General features: G+C 44.8%; 1 protein-coding gene across 2 annotated transcripts in view; it reads right to left on the reverse strand.

Moving 5' to 3' along the window:
* The window catches only part of DOCK1 (dedicator of cytokinesis 1), a 493838-nt gene that overhangs the window by 430559 nt on the left and 44478 nt on the right, over window positions 1–18801 (reverse strand). For both annotated transcript variants that reach the window (XM_072804887.1, XM_072804886.1), the window contains exons 2-3: window positions 7826–7909; window positions 413–453 (exon numbers count right to left, since the gene is read on the reverse strand). In XM_072804887.1, coding sequence (XP_072660988.1) covers window positions 413–453; window positions 7826–7909 — 125 coding nt within the window. The remainder of the gene's footprint in view (window positions 1–412; window positions 454–7825; window positions 7910–18801) is intronic.

An 18801-nucleotide genomic window follows, 5' to 3' on the forward strand; every position in this document is an offset into this window, starting at 1 on the left:
CATACCCAAGAGGAAAACCAGCATGCGTGAGCTTTGCAAACCTGTTGTCATCAAGGATAATACTAAGACTGAAAATCATGAGTATTTTTTTTTTCTGAAGTCATAATACCAGGTCATTCTCTCCTGCCTCCCACACTTAAAGAGGACCTGATGTTGTACCAGGAAAAGAAGATTGCACCATTCGTGATGACAGGTCAGCAATGCACCGCAGCCCAGCGGCTCCATCCTGGGTACATGTATTGTTCAAACAAAAAACAATTCGGGGTAGCCCACATGTCAGCCCACAAGCGTTTTAGGTTCAGAGAAGGAGATATATAAGGAAACCCCGTAGACACAAATGAGATGGGAATGATCTCCTTTCACAGTGTGGAGAATGAATAGAAAGGCACTGGGGTTCAGCAAAAGGACTTACCTTTTTAGACTTTTTTCGTAAGGTGTAACCTCTGTACCACCCTAAACAAACACAAAGTTGCAACAGTTAGAGAAGGAGGAGACATCACAGGGCCCCCACAATACCTTCCTGTCCTGCAGAATTCACTGCCTTGCAGATCCAGGGAGATCACTTTGTCACCAGTATTCAGTAACCCTAACACTGTGGAAATAGACTGGGAGGTTCCAGAATGGGTCTCGAAACCGCCAGGCTAGTGGCCTTCCCAAACACACCGCCAGCTCTCTCATCTCCGTCGGCTGCTAGAGATCCCGAAGCGGTCAATCTGAAGTTAAGCAGCACAGTCCCAGGAGGGAACATCGTCCTAGGGACCACTCATCCCGGAGTGGGCTCCTTGGGGATACACTGCCCTATCTCTCCCTCTAAGTGATAAGGAGAGGGGTCCCTGCCAAGTGCACATACCAGCATCCCCAGATCATCAAGTGCCCCACAACAGAGCATCTATTGAGCGCTAACTTCCTCCCTCCTCAACCCAGAGACGCTGTGTCCCGGAGCAGCCTGTGATCTCACAGAGAGCTTCTGTGGCAAAGACTAAGCCCTCCGCAGGAAGCACCAGGCCCAGAAACATGAACCCACCTAGCCCCTGGGATCTGGCCTAGACTCAAGTTCTCACTGCCTCCATGTGGGGAGGAAGCTAAAGCCAGGCTTTCTATAATAGCTAGCACGATATAAATGCTAACCGGAAGGGACCATTTGACGGCAGAGCAGCTCCCTTGGCACCTCCCATCAAGTCAAGGGCAGAAACTGTCCCTGCAGGAGCTCTGGGGGTGCAGGGCCAGTGACCAGCCTCCCAATAGCCCCATCTCACGTGACGTCGTGGCTGCTTCCTTACACTCCCAAGTCACCCTGGCCACCTTGCTCAGAAAAGTCAATCCAAAGCTCAGACACATTCTAACTCTGCCCACAGGAACACAAGGACCCGGTCTGAGAATTTCAGGAGCACCCCAAAAGTGCAAGTTGGGTAAATTCCCAGAGAATAACCAAATATTAGAGTCTTACACAGTATCAGAAACTCAAAGCTCAGAAGCTAGCGATGTCTGAGTGAGCTCAGAAGATTGCCCCACTAGAGAGCAAATCATGTTACCAACCCGGGGCAGGGAGGGTGATCACAGACCAGAAAGTGATGCAGTGGAAATGAGCAAAGTCCTCAAGGGATTATTAACAGATGCTTTCTAAGCATTCAGAACAGGAGATGGACATTCCCAGGATCCTTGCAAAGACCTAATGGTGACCGCTTGGCTTTCTTGACAATGGGACTCAGAGATCGACTGGGAGCCCTGCAGATGCTAAGTGTCTAGATCTCTGCTGCACATGTGGAGATGATCTCTGAGAGCCATGCTGTCTAAACCTCGCTGGCTCCTGCGTGCCGGCCCAGAACCTGCGTTCATCTAGGGCGGCGTTCACAGACATTGCAACAGAGAAAGAGGGGAAGTCGATGCAGTCACCAGCCCACATCTAGAGCCAAACCAAAGCTATAGTTACTCGGTTTTAAGGACGGTCTTCCATCCCGTCATTATAGCCTTCCCACATCTTCATTATGATCGTGCCCTTTCTTTTCTGAAACTGACAAGGGATGGATGTTCTAGAACGTATATGGAAAGACTGCACAGAAACAAGAAAAAGACAGAAGCCAAGTAAAAAAGAGTCATACTTATCAACAGTGTACAAAAGGAGTCCAAGGGCTTACCACGTATGAAGAGACGGCTCCAACCTAATAATAATCAAATACAATTTTACTGCACAAATTTTAGTGGTAAAAATGGTAATGATGTAGGATATAGGCACAGCCCTGGGCGCTGGGGGAGAGTGGAGCCAACAGCAACCGAAAGGCAGCAGCCATCCCTACCTATCAGAACTATCCGTCCACACAGCTTGCAACCAGCACCCCCAACCTGGGAATGCATCCCTGGGGAAGACATGCGCACACCCATCTGTGCACGGCGGGATGGATGCACAAGGCTCACGGCAGCAGGACGCAGAGGGTTGCAAGTGGAGGAAATCCAAGTGCCCAGAACTGAGAAGGCTGTGGGTAAAACACAGGGGGCGCACACACAGTAGTGGGAGCTGTGACCTAAACATATACTAAAAATACACAGGGGTGCATCTTAGAATATAGCTCAGAATAACAAAGTAACAAACACACATAGAGCTACACCCACATCTATATGCATGAAAAGTACACAGGCATGCCACACAGTACAACACAGGCAAACAAAAAAATCCACTTAAAACACAAGTTAAACGGTTTTCTGTGGGAAGAGGGAGGAGAGAGAGATGAGCCACGGGAATAAAAGGTAGGAAGTCCTTTTGGTTTTTTAATGTTTTAATAATAGAGGGAGTTTCTTTTTTAATTGCCTTCCTAGGCAAAATGAAAATCTATCCTGTTCCTCCCCAAGATTATTTGCATTACATTCTTCCTTCAACCAACTGAGCCCACACACTGTGTGCCAGAGACTGCACTGGACAGAGCAAACTAGAGAAAGAGATGGGACCCAGTCTCTGCCCTCCGTGAGCTCACAAATGGGAAGACCCCCTAAGACAAGCAGGGGCCAAACCACGTTGCAGGGCAGAGATGTCAGCATGAAGGAGAGAGGACATCCCTGCCCTGGTCTCTCACAGGGGAGGGAGGGGATCTAAGAGAACATAGTCCTGGCTGCTCTAAGGGGAATGAGCAAGAGGGGGTGAGGCTAGGAGCAGGAGGGTCCACGGTCAGTCAGTAGCAGTACTTCTCCCAGGCAGGGCTCACAGATGGTCTCTATGGAGTCAACTGGCATGCTCCCAGCAAGAGTCCCGCACCTCAGAGACAGGTAAGGATGGGCAAGACACAGCCCTGAAACTCAGGGGGCACAGAATCCACCACAGGAAAATGGAAACCAAGTCAGCGAGCCCCATACAGCGTTCTCAGCAGAACAACAGGAGGAACACACGCACATCCATGTCCAGGGGTGGTGCCAGGAGGGGACAGACCAGGCCGAGCGAGGGAGGCCGGAGGCAGGCAGCAAGGAGCTGTCACCCAGACAGGTGAGCTTGGACTGGGTCTTCAAGGAGGACTTGTGGTCAGTCAGATGGAGGAGGGTGGAGTCACGCCAGGCACAGCAGCGTGTGGACAGGTGCATTCACTGCGCCCTGAGAAACCAGGCAGCAAACCCAGACATGCACGAGGAAGCAGCTGGACTTTCTTCAAGGATGGACAGGTGAGGACCACATCACCGGGTCCTGGGATCTGCCCAGTTCACAAGTAGCTGCCTGAAGATGGACAGGACGTTCATTTGTGTCAGGTGTACGGTGTCCTGTGCCCTGTGCCCTAAGTACTGAACGGCAAGAGAGCCAACTCCAGAGGCGACCAAATCCTGTCCTGAAGGACAGCATCCACGTGCACGGTGGGCATTCTGGAGAAAGAACCAACAGGTGTCCTGCATGTAACATTTTGCAGGCACCACAGGGGCAGACCCAGCCCCACAGCTGGAGGCTCTGGAAGCAACATGACCACACTCAGGTAGACAGTAACCACAGCTACGGGGCCCTTCCATTGGGCCAGGGCCAGGTGGCCAGTCAGCTGCGACCAGTCACAGGGATGCTTGCTGAGTGGAGGCCGGGCTGGAGGGCTCACAGGTCCTCAAAGAAATGTGAACCTTATCAATTTGACTGCCTCTTCCAATCTGTCATGGGTTAAACTGTGTCCCTCAAAATAGATGTCGACGTCCTCACTGTATCTGCGAACATGAACTTATTTGGAAATAAGGTCTCTGCAGACGATCAGGTTAAAATGAATTCATTACAGCAGGCCACAAACCAAAATGACCGGTGTCCACGTACACAGGGAAAGCAGAGACACAGGGAGACTGCCACAGAAATGAGAGTGCTGTATCTACAATCTAAATGCCACCAGAAAAAATAAAATAAATAAAATAATAAATAAAATAAAATAAAATAAAATAAAATAAAATAAAATAAAATAAAAGCCACCAGAGACTGTTGGCAAGCTGCCAGAAGCTGGGGAGACGTAAGGAACAGCACCTCCCTCAAAGCCCTTCAGGAAAAGCAACCCTGGGCAGCCCCGGTGGCCCAGCAGTTTATCACCGCCTTCGGCCTGGGGTATGACCCTGGAGTCCCAGGATCGAGTCCCATGTCAGGCTCCCTGCATGGAACCTGCTTCTCCCTCTGCCTGTGTCTCTGCCTCTCTCTCTCTCTATCTCTGTCTGTCATGAATAAATAAATAAAATCTTAAAAAAAAAAAAAAAAAAAAGGAGAAGCAACCCTGCAGATGCCATGATTGCAGATGACTGGCCTCTAGAACCCGGAGAGACCACGCCTCTGCCGTTGAGGCTGCCCAGTGTGGTCCTTTGTTATAGATGCCCCAGGAAACTCACGCTATCTCACAAGACCTTCAGTTAACAGATGCTGAGACACAAAAAGGAAGTGAGGTACGGGGCACCTGGGTGGCTCAGTGGTTGAGCATCTCCATTTGGCTTAGGGAGTGATCCTGGGGGGTCCTGGGATCAAGTCCCACATCGGGCTCCCCGTAGGGAGCCTGCTTCTCTGTCTGCCAGTGTCTCTGCCTCTTTCTGTGTGTCTCTCATGAATAAATAAAAAATAAATAAAAATACAATCTTTAAAAAAAAAAAAAGAAGTGAGGTGCGTTTTGTAAGAAAACACATCATTACCCCCCTTAAAAAATACAGATATTTTCAGTTCCAGTGTAGTGGCTGAATCAAAAGATTAACTTCCTAATCTTTGCACATTGCCTGCAAGATCCCTGACGTATGGCATCTAGCACCCAGCGTGGAAACAAGCAGGTGGCAGGATCGGCACATGCCCTCGGCCACTCAAGAGTCACTTTATAAACACGGGATCTTGGCTCACCTCTCCTGTCTGGTTGAGCCAGGACACTGCTTAATGGCAGGGACGTGCCCTCAGTGACCCCTCCATGCTCCTTCCACCCCCACAGTGACCTGGACACTGCTTCTTCTTTGTCCTCTGCTCCAGGCCTTCATGAGCCTGCGAGAGGGAAATTAACCATAACTTAAAGGTAAATTTGTTCTTTGAACCTTACTATAAAGAGTGATCATCTAGAATTTATATTCTCTGCAGAAAGCCAAGTAATATCCTGAAAAGGATCACACAGAAAAGGAAAATTAAGTTTGACAAACAGAAATACATTTTCTTAGAGGAAACGTAGGAGGGGAGAGGAGAAAAAAAAAAAAAAGGCCAAACTCAGATATGAGCCGTGAAACTAAAATAGAACAAAAGGAAAGAGCAGAAAAACAATTATTCCACTTTTATTTGATGAATAAAGACACCAAGTCTCCCAAAGTCAAAACTACTTTCCCACAGGCCTTTCTCTGATCAGATTCTGATTAAAACCAAAATGACAGTTGTCAAAGAAAAGGAATTTGTTTTGCGTTAGAAGGTCTCTACAAAGACTGGAATAGTTTAATCAGAATCTGGAAGACTGACTAGCCCGGAAACTAAATGCTCAATGAGGAAGCCTCTACCGTGATGCTCCCTATGCAATTTTTTTTTAAGTCAAATGTATGCAAGGATCACTGGCTCATCCTAGGATCCCACTGCTTAAAGAGTACATTCTCCTTAGGAAGCAAAGAACAAGAGATGACAGTCCCCACATACCCAGGCCAACCGGAAATTGCTATCTATTCGGGAATGACGTCATTGCCCAGTGTTTATTAACCAGGATTTCAACTTCAACTGAGAGAGGGCAAACATAAAAAAGATGTAAGAGCATTTTTCCCTTCAGATCAGTAAAGCGTCTGAGATGAGAGGTCTGATCCTTAACCTCTACTTAATTTCTCTGTTTCCTCTCAAACATTGGCAATATATACTGAGAGCAGATAAGGCAATCCAACTGTCAGCTATAAAAATTGAAAACAAGCAGAAGGCACCCATCACAACTACTCATTCACTTAAGGACAGGGTCTGTTTTTGCAGAGTTACATCTGCTTCCAGGCATACGCCACTAAAGCTGATTTTTTTTTCCCCAGTAGGAAGATTTTAGGGTTGAAGATGCAAATGGACTGGAATTCTAAGTCTGAACACAACACAAGGGGAAGTAAGGGACATGGCCATGGGTGTTTTAATAGGTTTGTGCTTCCCGGAGGTGTCTGGGAGGAGTACCAGAGGAACAAGCTGCAGCCTGCCTAGTGCACGGAGGCTCACGGCTGCTTCACTCGTGCGCAAAGTAGATTCTGCAGACTGAGTGTGAAGTCCAGTTTGCCAATCACTGTGGGATGGCTGCACTCTCCTCTCCTAGCCCCACCTCCTACTGGAAGGGTTTAGCTAAATTACCACCCTCAAAGCAATTTTTCTATTGAAACGATCCATTTTAATCAGTTCTTTTCATTCATCTGCTATATGGGAGTCACCCTTTCCAGCAGGAAATAAAGCCACCAACGCTAATTACACAATTTTACAAAACTTCCAGATCCGCGGAGTCTCAGAAATCAAGCCCATCATTGCTTCCCTTCTGTATGTGCCACAATAACCACAGGGTAAAAAGGAAGGGTGGGCCGTTCTAATGCTATCCAAAACACTAAAGATAAAAACTGATTGCATGGAGTGCCTGGGTGGCTCAGTCGATTAAGCAGCTGTCTTGGGCTCAGGTCATGATCTCAGGGTCCTGGGATCGAGTCTTGCATCAGATACCCTGCTCAGCGGGGAGTCTGCTTCTCCCTCTCCCTCTGCCCCCACCCCAGTCTCATGCGCGCTCTCTCGCTCTCTCTCTCCTTCTCAAATAAAGCCTTTAAAAAAAACAATTTGAAAAAAAAGTTGTGTGAAAATCCAAAGACACTGAGAAACTACCATCACAATAGTGTACTTACTAGATTTCTAACCTATTGGACAATGATTGCTTCGCTGGCCCACATCCCACACAGTTGTCACAATGTCTGTTCACCCCTAAGAAAATGGGGTCAAAGAAAAAAAGAAACAGTTTTGGTTCCTCTGTTAACAAATCTAAGTGAGAAAGTAAGAAGTCTCACCACCTGCATTAAACACATCAAAACAGTAACTTAAACACGAAAATGTCTTAAATGTATTTTTTTCATAGTTTTCCAAGTGGTCAGTTACAATCAAGATCCACATACGTTTGCAACAAAGGAACCAAAGTGTTGTTGTTTTTTAATGAAAACAGCTATTTCCACAGAAAACTTTAGAGGTGAAAAATTAGAATTTTTAGCTTTAATTTCATCTTGAGTATATTATTCGAACAATGAAGAGACCTCGCCACAGCCCTCCCCAGAAATGGCATCCCTCACACAGGAAGACGGATCACAGGCACAAGAGTCACGAGGACACCTATTTCTGAAACACCTGAAAACGTGCAAACTGCCCAAAATGGTAAGACACCAAAGTTATACGCACCTTCGTATGTTTCCAAGATGTGCACAGTGTCTCCTATTTGCAAAGAAAGCTCATCCGCTCCCCTGGCATCGTAGTTATAAAATGCTGCGAAGGAGAAACAGAGGTAAGAAGACATTAGTAGAGGTCGAAGTGACTTTGCTGGCTTGTGTCTGCTTGTTTTTCATGCTGAAACACATTCACTCTGCCTAGATCAGCCTCTCTGATAACCTATAGTAGCCTTTTCTTTCAAGACACAAATATTTCTTCAAGTAGACGAAGTTCGGAACACCATGCAACTGGGATTTGTTTGTTTGTTTTTTAAGTGTGGCCCTGAAGCACTCTAGTGGATCAACACAGTGTGGTGGTGGCACAGAAACAGACACAGACCAAGAGAACACGGCGCAGAGCCTGGAAATAAACCCACACTGACATGGTCAATAGAGATGATGGGAAATCTGCCGTTTTAAGTAGCTTTAAGTGTCCAGCGCGGCGGCAGCAGCATTGAGAACGTTGTACAACCATCACCACTGTCACCTTCCACACCTTCTTCATCCCTCCAAAGAGCAACTTCACACCCACGGAGCAAGGACCCCCGTCCCTTCCCCGCAGCCCGAGGACGACCTCTATCCATTTTGTGTCCCTAGGAACAGGTCTGCTCTACCTGCTTCATAGGAACACCATCAAACTATAGTGTCCTTTTTCCTATCTGGTTTCCTTGACCTAATACTTGAAGGTTTGGGCATGCTACACCATGTATCAGAACTTTGTTCCTTTTTATAGCTGAATAATGTTTATAATAGAAAGAAAAGTGATACTGTTAACATTTTAATTATCACTTCATACACTGTATTTTCCATTAATGCACTTCCTGAGGGGTACCGGGGTTGCACAGTGGTTGAGCATCTCCCTTTGGCTCAGGGAGTGATCCCGGAGTCCTAGGATCAAGTCCTGCATCGGGCGCCCCACAGGGAGCCTGCTTCTCCCTCTGCCTGTGTCTCTACCTCTCTCTGTGTGTCTCTCATGAATAAATAAATAAAATCTTAAAAGAAAAATACATTTCATGAAATACTTTCTAACTATGAATCAATTACACGTGGGCTGAATAACTTTAGAAACCAACCTGATTTTTTAAATTATCATATAACAAAAAAATAAATAAATTTTACAAGAAAAATAAAATAATCGTATAACCAATGCTGATACTAAGCCAAAAAGCTTACATTACAATCAAATAGGCAAAAATATGTCCAACATTGTAAGAAATTCTTTAAACTGGCAATAACTCAACAAATCTCTGAAATCACCAATGCGTATCCTGACATAAAGCAGTTCCTATTCCTTTCAGATAAGCACCTAAAAAAGTAATACCATTAAATGGAGACCACACTTTTGCTCAAGCATGATGAGATAAAGGTAACTATCACAGTGGAAAAAGGACATTAGGAAGTGTTTAAGATGCTAAAATACTCAAGTAGTCTACTCTCTTAAAAAAAAAAAAAAAAGTAAGAAAAGAAAGAAAATACTGGAGAAAGAATAACAAAGCTGTAGTCATCAAACCAGTATGGTGCTGGCACACAGACACATAGGTCAGTGGAAAAGTATGGAGAGCCTAGAAATAAATCCATGCTTATATGGTCAATTAGCCAACAACAAAGAAGGAAAGAATATGCAACGGGAGAAAAAACAGTCTTTTCAACAAATGGTGCTGGGAAAACTGGACCACTTTCTGGAACCACAGACAAAAATAAACTCAAATAGATAAAGGACCTACATGTGAAACTTAAAACCATAAAACTCCCGGAAGAGAGCACAGGCAGTAATTTCTCTGACATCGGCCATAAAAACACATTTCTAGATATGTCTCTTGAGGCATGAGAAACAAAAGCAAAAATCAACTACTGAGACTAAAAAAAAAACTTCTGCACGGTGAAGGAAATTATCAACAAAACAGAAAGACAAACTACTGAATAGGAGAAGATATTTGCCAATGACACATCTGGTTAAGAGGATGGTATCCAAAATATACTATAAACTTATACATCTCAATACAAAAAAAAAAAAAATCCAAAGAAAAAATGGGCAGAGAACTTATATTTTTTTTTTCCCAAAGAGGACATACAGATGCCCAACGAATACATGAAAAGATGCTGAACAACCCTCATCATCAGGGAAATGCAAATCAGAACCACAATAAAATATCACCTTATACCAATCAGAACAGCTAGAATCAAAGAGACAAGACGTAACACATGCTGGGAAGATGTAGAGGAAAAGGAACTTTTGTGCAGTGTTGGTTGTGATGTAAATTGCATCCACTGTGGAAAATAATATGGAGGGTTCTCAAAAAACTTAAAATATAAACATCATGGGGCGGCTAGATGGCTCAGTGGTCGAGCATCTGCCTTTGGCTCAAGGCATGATCCCGGGGTCCTGGGACCGAATCCCTCATGAGGCTCCCTGTGAGGAGCCTGCTTCCCCCTCTGCCTGTGTCTCTGCCTCTCTTTCTATGTCTCTCATGAATAAATAAATAGAATCTTAAAAAAAAAAAAAATCATATCCAGCAATTCCACTACTGGGTATTACCCAAAGAAAATGAAAGCACTAATTCAAAAGAATATATGCACCCCTGTGTTTATTAGAAAAATAAACAGCATTATTTACAACAGCCAAGATACAGAAGCAGCCCAAGTTTTCATCAATACGTGAATGGATAAAGAAGATGCACTATATATACACAATGGAATATTGCTCATCCATAAAAAAGAATGAGATCCCTTCCATTTGCAACAACATGGATGGACCTAGAGGGTATTATGCTAAGTGAAATAAGCCAGACAAAGACAAATACCACAAGATTTCACTTCTATGTTGAATCTAAAAGACGAAACAAATGAACAAAGAAACTAAAAAACAGATGCATAAATACAGAGGTTGCCAGAGAGGAGCTGGATGCAGGATGGTTGAAACAGGTACAATTAATGGGCACCAGTGTGGTTCAGTGGTTGAGCGTCTGCCTATGGCTCAGGTCATGATCCCAGGGTCCTGGGATCGAGTCCCACATCGGGCTCCCCGCAGGGAACCTACTTCTCTCTCTGCCTATGTCTCTGCCTCTCTCTCTGTGTCTCTGATGAATGAATAAATGAAATATTTAAAAAAGAAAAAGAGGGATCCCTGGGTGGCGCAGCGGTTTGGCGCCTGCCTTTGGCCCAGGGCGCGATCCTGGAGACCCGGGATCGAATCCCACATCAGGCTCCCGGTGCATGGAGCCTGCTTCTCCCTCTGCCTATGTCTCTGCCTCTCTCTCTCTCTCTCTGTGACTATCATAAATAAATAAAAATTTAAAAAAATTTTTTAAAAAAAAAGAAAAAGAAAAAGAAAGAAAGAAAGAAGAAAGAGGTACAACTAAGAGGTACAAACTTCCAGTCATTAAAACAAAAAGAAACAAAGAAAGAAAAATACAGTGATACAGTGATGCTCCTCCTTTCCAATGGATCTTACTTAAAAAGAAAGCAGACCAAATGTAAAACTCATCTTCAAAATTCTGATCGTCTCATCCATCCATCTTGAACACCCTACCAGATGAAGTTATTCTCACTGTGTCCATCTCTAAAATTCTCCTTGATCATAGCATGTGCAAACTCCTCCAGCAAGCATGGTGTGCCTTCCACCAACCACACAGTATGGGCCTTAGGAGGGTCCCTGTCCCTGCTTCTTCTCCCTGAACGACAGTAACCAGCCTGTCCCACACCTGTATGGGCCAACTTACCCCCCACCACCACCATCGACCGGTCTTCCAACCAGGTGCACCTGTTCAGAAAGCCAGGCTCACTATGTTTCTCTCATCAACCCCTTCTCCAAACGTCTCCACCACAGCACACCTGCTGCTGTCTGCCCCATACCTGAGCTACCCGTGGCTAGGAAGGCAGTGTAGGCCTAGGTACCTTCCCTGGTTCCCATGTCCACCCGGCAGACAAAATACACAGGTAACGTTTCTATGCCTGAAGATCCGAGGGACCTCCAGCAAATGACCTATCCTCTCCATATTCACCTTTCCCCATGAAATAAGCCTCTTGATATCTACACCTTGCATGACCATGTGCATTTTGTGTCTTAAAGACAATGATGCCACTGGCAGATTTGGTGATTGGAACACTGGGTGTCCTGCAGTGAACACTTAGTAAATAATAAAGACTCTAATTGTGGTTGGGAGCATTTTGCTGTTACTGCAATAAAGACTTCTAACACTATCAGAATCCTTTTTAAAAAGCCAAAGCGAGGAGATAAACACACGATCAGGAAAATCCTAAAACATCAAAAAACATGCATGTAGAAAATTCTATTTTCATAGGTATTTTCCTCTATTTCCACCAAAATTCATAAAATTTAAATGTCCTCAACTGACATAAATGGCTATTAGTAGTTATTAAGTTTATTTAGCATTTTATGGTGAAGTTTAACGAGAAATAACTGCATTAGGTAAAGGAAGCTCGGAGCATATGCCAGCCTTTCCTGGTTCAGCATAACTATATTCCTAAGCCTTTAGGAGTCATAAATGCGTTTCTCACAGTTCTTAACAGCATCCCTGCCAGCATGCCTATTCTGTTAGAGATGTGCAAAAAATAAACACATCAAAAATAATAAAAATAAAGCAAAATGAACACGTCCACTATAAACACATCCAGGCTCATGTGAATTTGTAAGGCACATACATAAAAATCTCTAAGTACCTGCCCTCTTCCTCTCTGAAAAAGGCAGACAAAACCAGTTGTGGGAAGAGGAACTTCAAATTTAACTATGAAATGAGCCTTAAAGACCCGATTTTATAGATGAAAGGGGAAAAGGCCTCTGAAGGTTCATGCCTGGGGCCCCAAAAGACACAGAAGAGCTAAGACCACTATAGTGGCTGCGCAGCCTCTGGCCCTTTGCTCTTACTATCACAGCCTTAAAAATCTTTCAAAGGCAAACTGAAACACTTTACTACGTAAGATTATTGGCCAAAGGAGTGGGAGGGAGGGAGAAGTGTGGTAGATAGAATGATGTCCCCCCAAAAGACATCCACATCTGAATCCCTGGAACCTGTGAGGTGTTACCTTACATTGGCAAAGGGGGCCCTTGCAGGATTGTCCAGGGTAAGTATTTCAAGTGGGGATGCTAATCCTGGATTATCCAGGTGGGACCAGTACAATCAGAGGGGTCCGTGTGAGGGAGGCAGGAGAGCCTGAGTCAGAAGATATGATGCAGCAAAGGTTACAGTGGTCAAGGAAGGAGCCACAAACCCCCCGGAACACAGGTGAACCCTGGCAGCCAGGAAAGGCAAGGAAGTGGAATCCCCCAGGACCCTCCAGAAGAAACACAGCCCACACCTTGATTTTAGGACTTCTGACCTCCAGAGCTGCAATATCATAAATACATATTGTTTTAAGCTCCTGGGTGTGTGGTAATTGGTTACAACAGCCATGCGAAACACAGAGGGAGGTATGTGCAGGACAATGTAAAAGGAGTGTTTTGTGGCTAATTTATTCACTGCCGAAGGCAGCTGGGGCAGAGGTCCCAGCTGCAAGCATCTGAACCTGACCAGCCCGTGGCTACGGTTCCCCAATTCTTGGGTGATGGAAAAATGAATACAATGCAGTGAATTTTTCTTAAACCCAGAAGTATTCAAGACAAGAGACTATTCCGAATTCTGGTTCTTTGACCTTTAAAGCGGTCCCTCTTTGAGGGGTAGAGCAGGCTGAGAAAGAGGAGGAACGTCTTCTCCTTTATTAGTATGACAATGACGGAAGACATCTGGGTTTTAAAATGTCTTTACTTGATAGAAGCACAAAGGCAACCTCTTTGCAAGTTGCCCATTTGTCTTATTTTTCGGATCTGTTAAGATCTGGGAATGATTCCACAAGAGAATGTGGTCATCCCGCGTCCACTCATATCTTTGCATCCACCCTCATCTGGCTGGTGGGCCGTGTACTTAATATATTCCTCCTCCTCAAACCCATTTGCCTTTTTTAATAGCCTGGCTAAAGCCGGCTGTCACTGGGTATACGCGCACGTTCAGCAGAATTTCTCAATCCTGGACTGTGGAGCCCAGTGCAACGGCTTGCTACGCTGCTCATGTGAAATGAGAAAGATGCAGAGATGAACCCAGCATGAAGGTTCTTCCCCAGAATGGCGGGGTTTTTTCTTTTTCTGGAAGAGTCAGCAGCAGCCCAGAGTGAGTAACCATATGGGTCTTTTTTCCCAAAATTAAAAATTAGCACACTGGTCTGTGCCTCACTTAGTTTGAATGGATCAGAGAGACACGAAAAGGCAAAGTCATCACCTCTGCTCAATCTCCTAATCACCCTAAAAATGGCTGCTTGGGGATAGAAGGAAGGAAATGTAGCTCATAAATGACAGAAGGCTTCCACCTACACCCATATCACTCCTAATGCTAACAGCAATGATGCTGTGGATGAAGCTGCTGCTGCTGCTGATGGTACAACACTGGGATACCTTGAATCATGATCATGATCATGGCAACGGTGGTGACGATGGTGACGACGGTGCTGGTGGTGATGCTTGTGATGATAGTGATGAAGGTGGTGATGAGGACGATGGTGATGCTGGTGGGGATAGTGGTGATCATGGTGATATTGGTGATCATGGTGACAGTGATGGTGGTGGTGGTGATGGTGGCAGTGGTGGTGCTAATGGTAGTGCCGGTGGTGTTAGTGACAATGGTGATGACAATAATGGTGGTGGTGGTGGTGGTGGTGGTGACAGTGGTGACAGTGGTATTGATGGTGACAATGCTGCTGCTGATTCTGGCTGACATTAACTGATTATATTCTATGAGCTAGACAATAGACAAGGAGCTTCACATGTTCAGACTCATTTCACCCTCACAACAGTCCTATGAGGGGGAAATAGAATTTTTCTATTTCTTTCATCAGAGCTTACAGCAGCTTGGAGTCTGCTATGTCTGAGCAGCCCCTGGAGGGGCTGTACAGGGCCAAGGCCAGCCTGAATGAAGGACCTCCGTGCCAACACCTGCACAGACTCTTCCTCAATCCCTGGCCAGTGTCAACCACAGCCCTCCCTGGGCCTCAGATTGCCCTCCTGGTAGCTCCCCTGCAAATCACAACATCCAGCCTGCAGTTCCCAGACAGGCAAACATGCCTGCGCATTTCTGAGGTCCACCAATGTCCAAAGCATCCTGCTAATGGACTTCTAATTCCTTACAAAGAAGAACTCAAGTTGAGGTAATTCCAGTAATGCAAGGTTGGTGTAATATCCAAAAACCGATCAAGGTAATTCATCACATTAACAGAGTGAAGGATGAACAGTCACAGGACCACCCCAATTGGTACAGAAAAAGCAGCTGAGGAAATGTAATTCCTATTCAGGGAAAAACAAAAAACCAACTTGACTAATCTGGCATTAGGGAAAAAAACTACTACATCCATCAACCAATTTAACAGATAAAAACACAGAACCCTACAGAGAAGTTCTGACTTGCTCCAGGTGACGCAGGGATTGATGACAGCCCTGAGACCCTATGGTGTCCCTTCCAGACTGTCTCCAGCTGGAAGGCTGGAAGGCTGACCCAAGCCTTCTCCACCTCTCCCCACAATGAAAAATAATATTTTAGCTGATCTCCTTATATAAGCTCTCATTTCTTCTATCACCAGTTACCTTCCTGAAATCTTACTCCAAAACACTGTACTGTTTCCCTTGGCTTTGTGAATAATGGGTAAAGTCTCCATCATCCAAAGCCTGAGGGATGGGATTTGAACTTACCTTTCCAATCTCATCTCCCCACTCACACTCCTCCAGCTCCCCACCCCCCACCCCATGTCACCCCCTGGGGCCTTCTGAAAGCTGCTCTGCCTCTGGAAATGCCTTCCTCCCTCCCTCTATGTCTGAAGGCTCCTTGTCTACAAGGCCCGTGTTTCATTTCATATCCTTCTCCAGATCCTTCCTGAATTCTGACTTTCTCCGTTGACCAAAAAAAGGTATGTGCATACCTCAATTAATTGCTTGTTCCACAACTTTTTCCTACAAGCTCTCTGACATCCCATGGCCTTGCAGGAATGCTTATCTGTATCTGTCTCTCCCTCCAGACCAGATTTCCTTGAGGAAAGTAAACATTTATTAATCACTGGATTTCCCACAGTGGTTAATACCATGCCTTGCAGGTAACTCAATAAAAAATTCACAGAATTAAACCAGATCACCATGTATTCCTTCTTGTATGGTCTGCCATAGAGTGAGAGCAAAAACCCTGCCCTCTACAGAAAGATCTAGGAGCCCAAAACTTATTCAATCACTAAGAAAGAGAGACACAGCGTTAGCTTTCCTGTTTTTGCTTTGGGTCTCTTTGCATCTAATGAGAGAACTCACCATCAGTGCTCAGATGCAAAGCCTCCTTAAAGCATCCAAGGTATGGGCCTGACCACACATTACTTCTAAAATCTGCTCAGCTCTTTCTATCCTACAGGGTCTCCTTGAAATATGACTTCAAGATTTCAAGTAGCAATTTAAAAGTTAATTAATTCTTTTAAAAAGTCAATTTGTGAAAATTAATTGCTCTGTTTTTGATCTCATTCCCTTTGTCTTGCCTTCAGTTGGAAAAATAAATGTTCACTGGCATGCTTCTCAGAGCTGGGGGAAATGCAAACCATATCCTTAAGGAGACAGGGGCAAGGGGCCCGTCTGCCTGCTACAGGGCTTCATTCTAAAGGGCCATCCATCCGCTGTCTAGTCCATGCCAAACATATACACTTGGTATTTCCCAAGACGCTAGAGGACTCCTGCTCTGGTCTAGCACCGAGAGCATGGTCTCAAACCATGCTGGGGTTTGAGAGATATGCTAGGCCCATTTAGAATATCTAGTGCATAAAGAACCAGAACATCATTGTATATATTTCCTTTGAATTTCACTCTGGACAGAGACCAGCCCTGTATCCAAAGTCTGTATTGGAACTGGGGACTAGGTTTCCTAAATTACTTCTTCAAAAAGACACTGGCAGCCACACCATTACTAGTTTCTATGGCCATTAAGCCAGTCCCCACCCCGGCCCCCCACTCCGATTTGGAAGCATATCATTCAGGCAAGGTTAGAGTTTTCCAGAGCCCTGAAACATACTGAATCAGAACACTGCTTTTGCCAATAGTCTTCATTTTCCCAAGCAGCTAAAAGTACCTGGCAACAGCAGGACCTTTAAAATGGATGGATGGATGGATGGATGGATGGAAGGAAGGAAGGAAGGAAGGAAGGAAGGAAGGAAGGGAGGGAGGGAGGGAGGAAGTAGGGAGGGAAGATGAAAATAGATGAAAGACCTAAACATAAAAGCTACAACAATAAAACTCTTAGAAGAAAACACAGGAGAGAAACTTCATGGCCTTGGATTTCACCATGGTTTCTTGGATAGGACACCAAAAACAGAGGCAACAAAAGACAAAATAGATGTTGAACTTCATCAAAATCTTAAATGTTGGTGCACCAAAGGAAATTATCAACAGAGTGAAAAGATACCCACAGAATAGGAGAAAATATGTGCAAATCCTATATCTGAAAAGGAACTGATCATCAAGATATTTAAGGAGTTCTCACAATTCAACAACTACAACAAAAAACAAACAACACAATTAAAAAATGGGCAAAGCACCTGAATAGACCTTTCTCCAAAGAAAATATACCAATGGCCAACAGGCACACGTTAGGATGCTCCACATCACCCACCAGTCAAGTCAATAAGGTAGCACGTCACACTCGCTGGATGACTGGTATTAAAAAACAAGAAAACAACAAGTGTTGATAAAGTTGTAGAGAAATGGGAAATCCTGTGCATTGTTTGTCGAGCTGTACGTTGGTACAGCCATTGTGAAAAACAGTCTAGTTGTTTCTCAAAAAATTAAACTTAGAATTACCATATGGCCCAGCAATTACACTTCCAGGTATATAGCCAAAAGACCTGAAAGCAGAAACTTGAAGAGATAATATGTACAGCCACGTTCACAGCAGCCCTACTCAGAATAGCTAAAGTGTGGGAGCAACCCAAGTGTCCACCCAGGGACGAATGGATAGGCAAAATGTGCTCTGTCCATATAACAATATTATTCAGTCTTAAAACGGACAGAAGTTCTGACACCAGCTGTCACAGGGATGAACCTTGAGACATGATGCTAAGAGAAATAAGCCAGATACAAGAGGACAAATGGGGCATAATTGCACCTACATAAGGGACTGGCGGGGGGAGGGGGTGCGATGTTGGTGTTTAAGGAGGAGAGAGTTTCAGCTGGGGAAGACGGGAAAGTTCTGGGGATGGATGGATGGGTGGTGATGGTGGTGGTGGTTGCACCACAATGCAAATGTACTTCATGCCACAGAACTGCACACCTGAAAGTGGTTAAAATGGTATATTTATGTTACATATAGTTTACCATTATAATTTTTAAAGGATGTAAAGAATAAAAGGAAAGGCTGCTAGAGAGAATGAGAAGGTTCCTAGTGGATTTAGCATCTCCCATTACTGGGAGCTGTGAAATATTCAGTGGGTCCAGTGGCTGCACCTACAAGGTCCCTGAGGGTGTAGCGGCTTCCCTCCCTTACCTGTTCCACACATGAGGTTCAACCGGAAGGAGAAGCAAGGAGAAATTAGGGGTGATGGGCTCAAGATCAAAGAACACCTCCAGGTGTGTGTGTATGTGAGAGGAGAGAGAGAGGGAGAGAGAGAGAGAGCACTACATTTCTAAAAAGGATACCACTTTCAAAGTTTCAAAGTCACAGAGTTACTTCTTTTGGGTTCCTTTCTTTCCTTCTTAGGAACAGAGATTGTTTCTCAGCCAAGAAAATCCCCCATGGCAGGATTTCCTGCAACGTTTGAATAACAGAATCAAGGAATTCATCTAAATAATTACAAGACAGAGCAGGGGCACAGCAAGATAAAGGACCTGTTGTTTGCTATTCAGGATTTCTTCTTGCCTTCTGGATGGAAACAGGTGGGAGGGATGGTGAA

This window comes from Canis lupus, chromosome 29 (genome assembly GCF_048164855.1).
Source record: "Canis lupus baileyi chromosome 29, mCanLup2.hap1, whole genome shotgun sequence".
Lineage (NCBI taxonomy): Eukaryota > Metazoa > Chordata > Mammalia > Carnivora > Canidae > Canis > Canis lupus.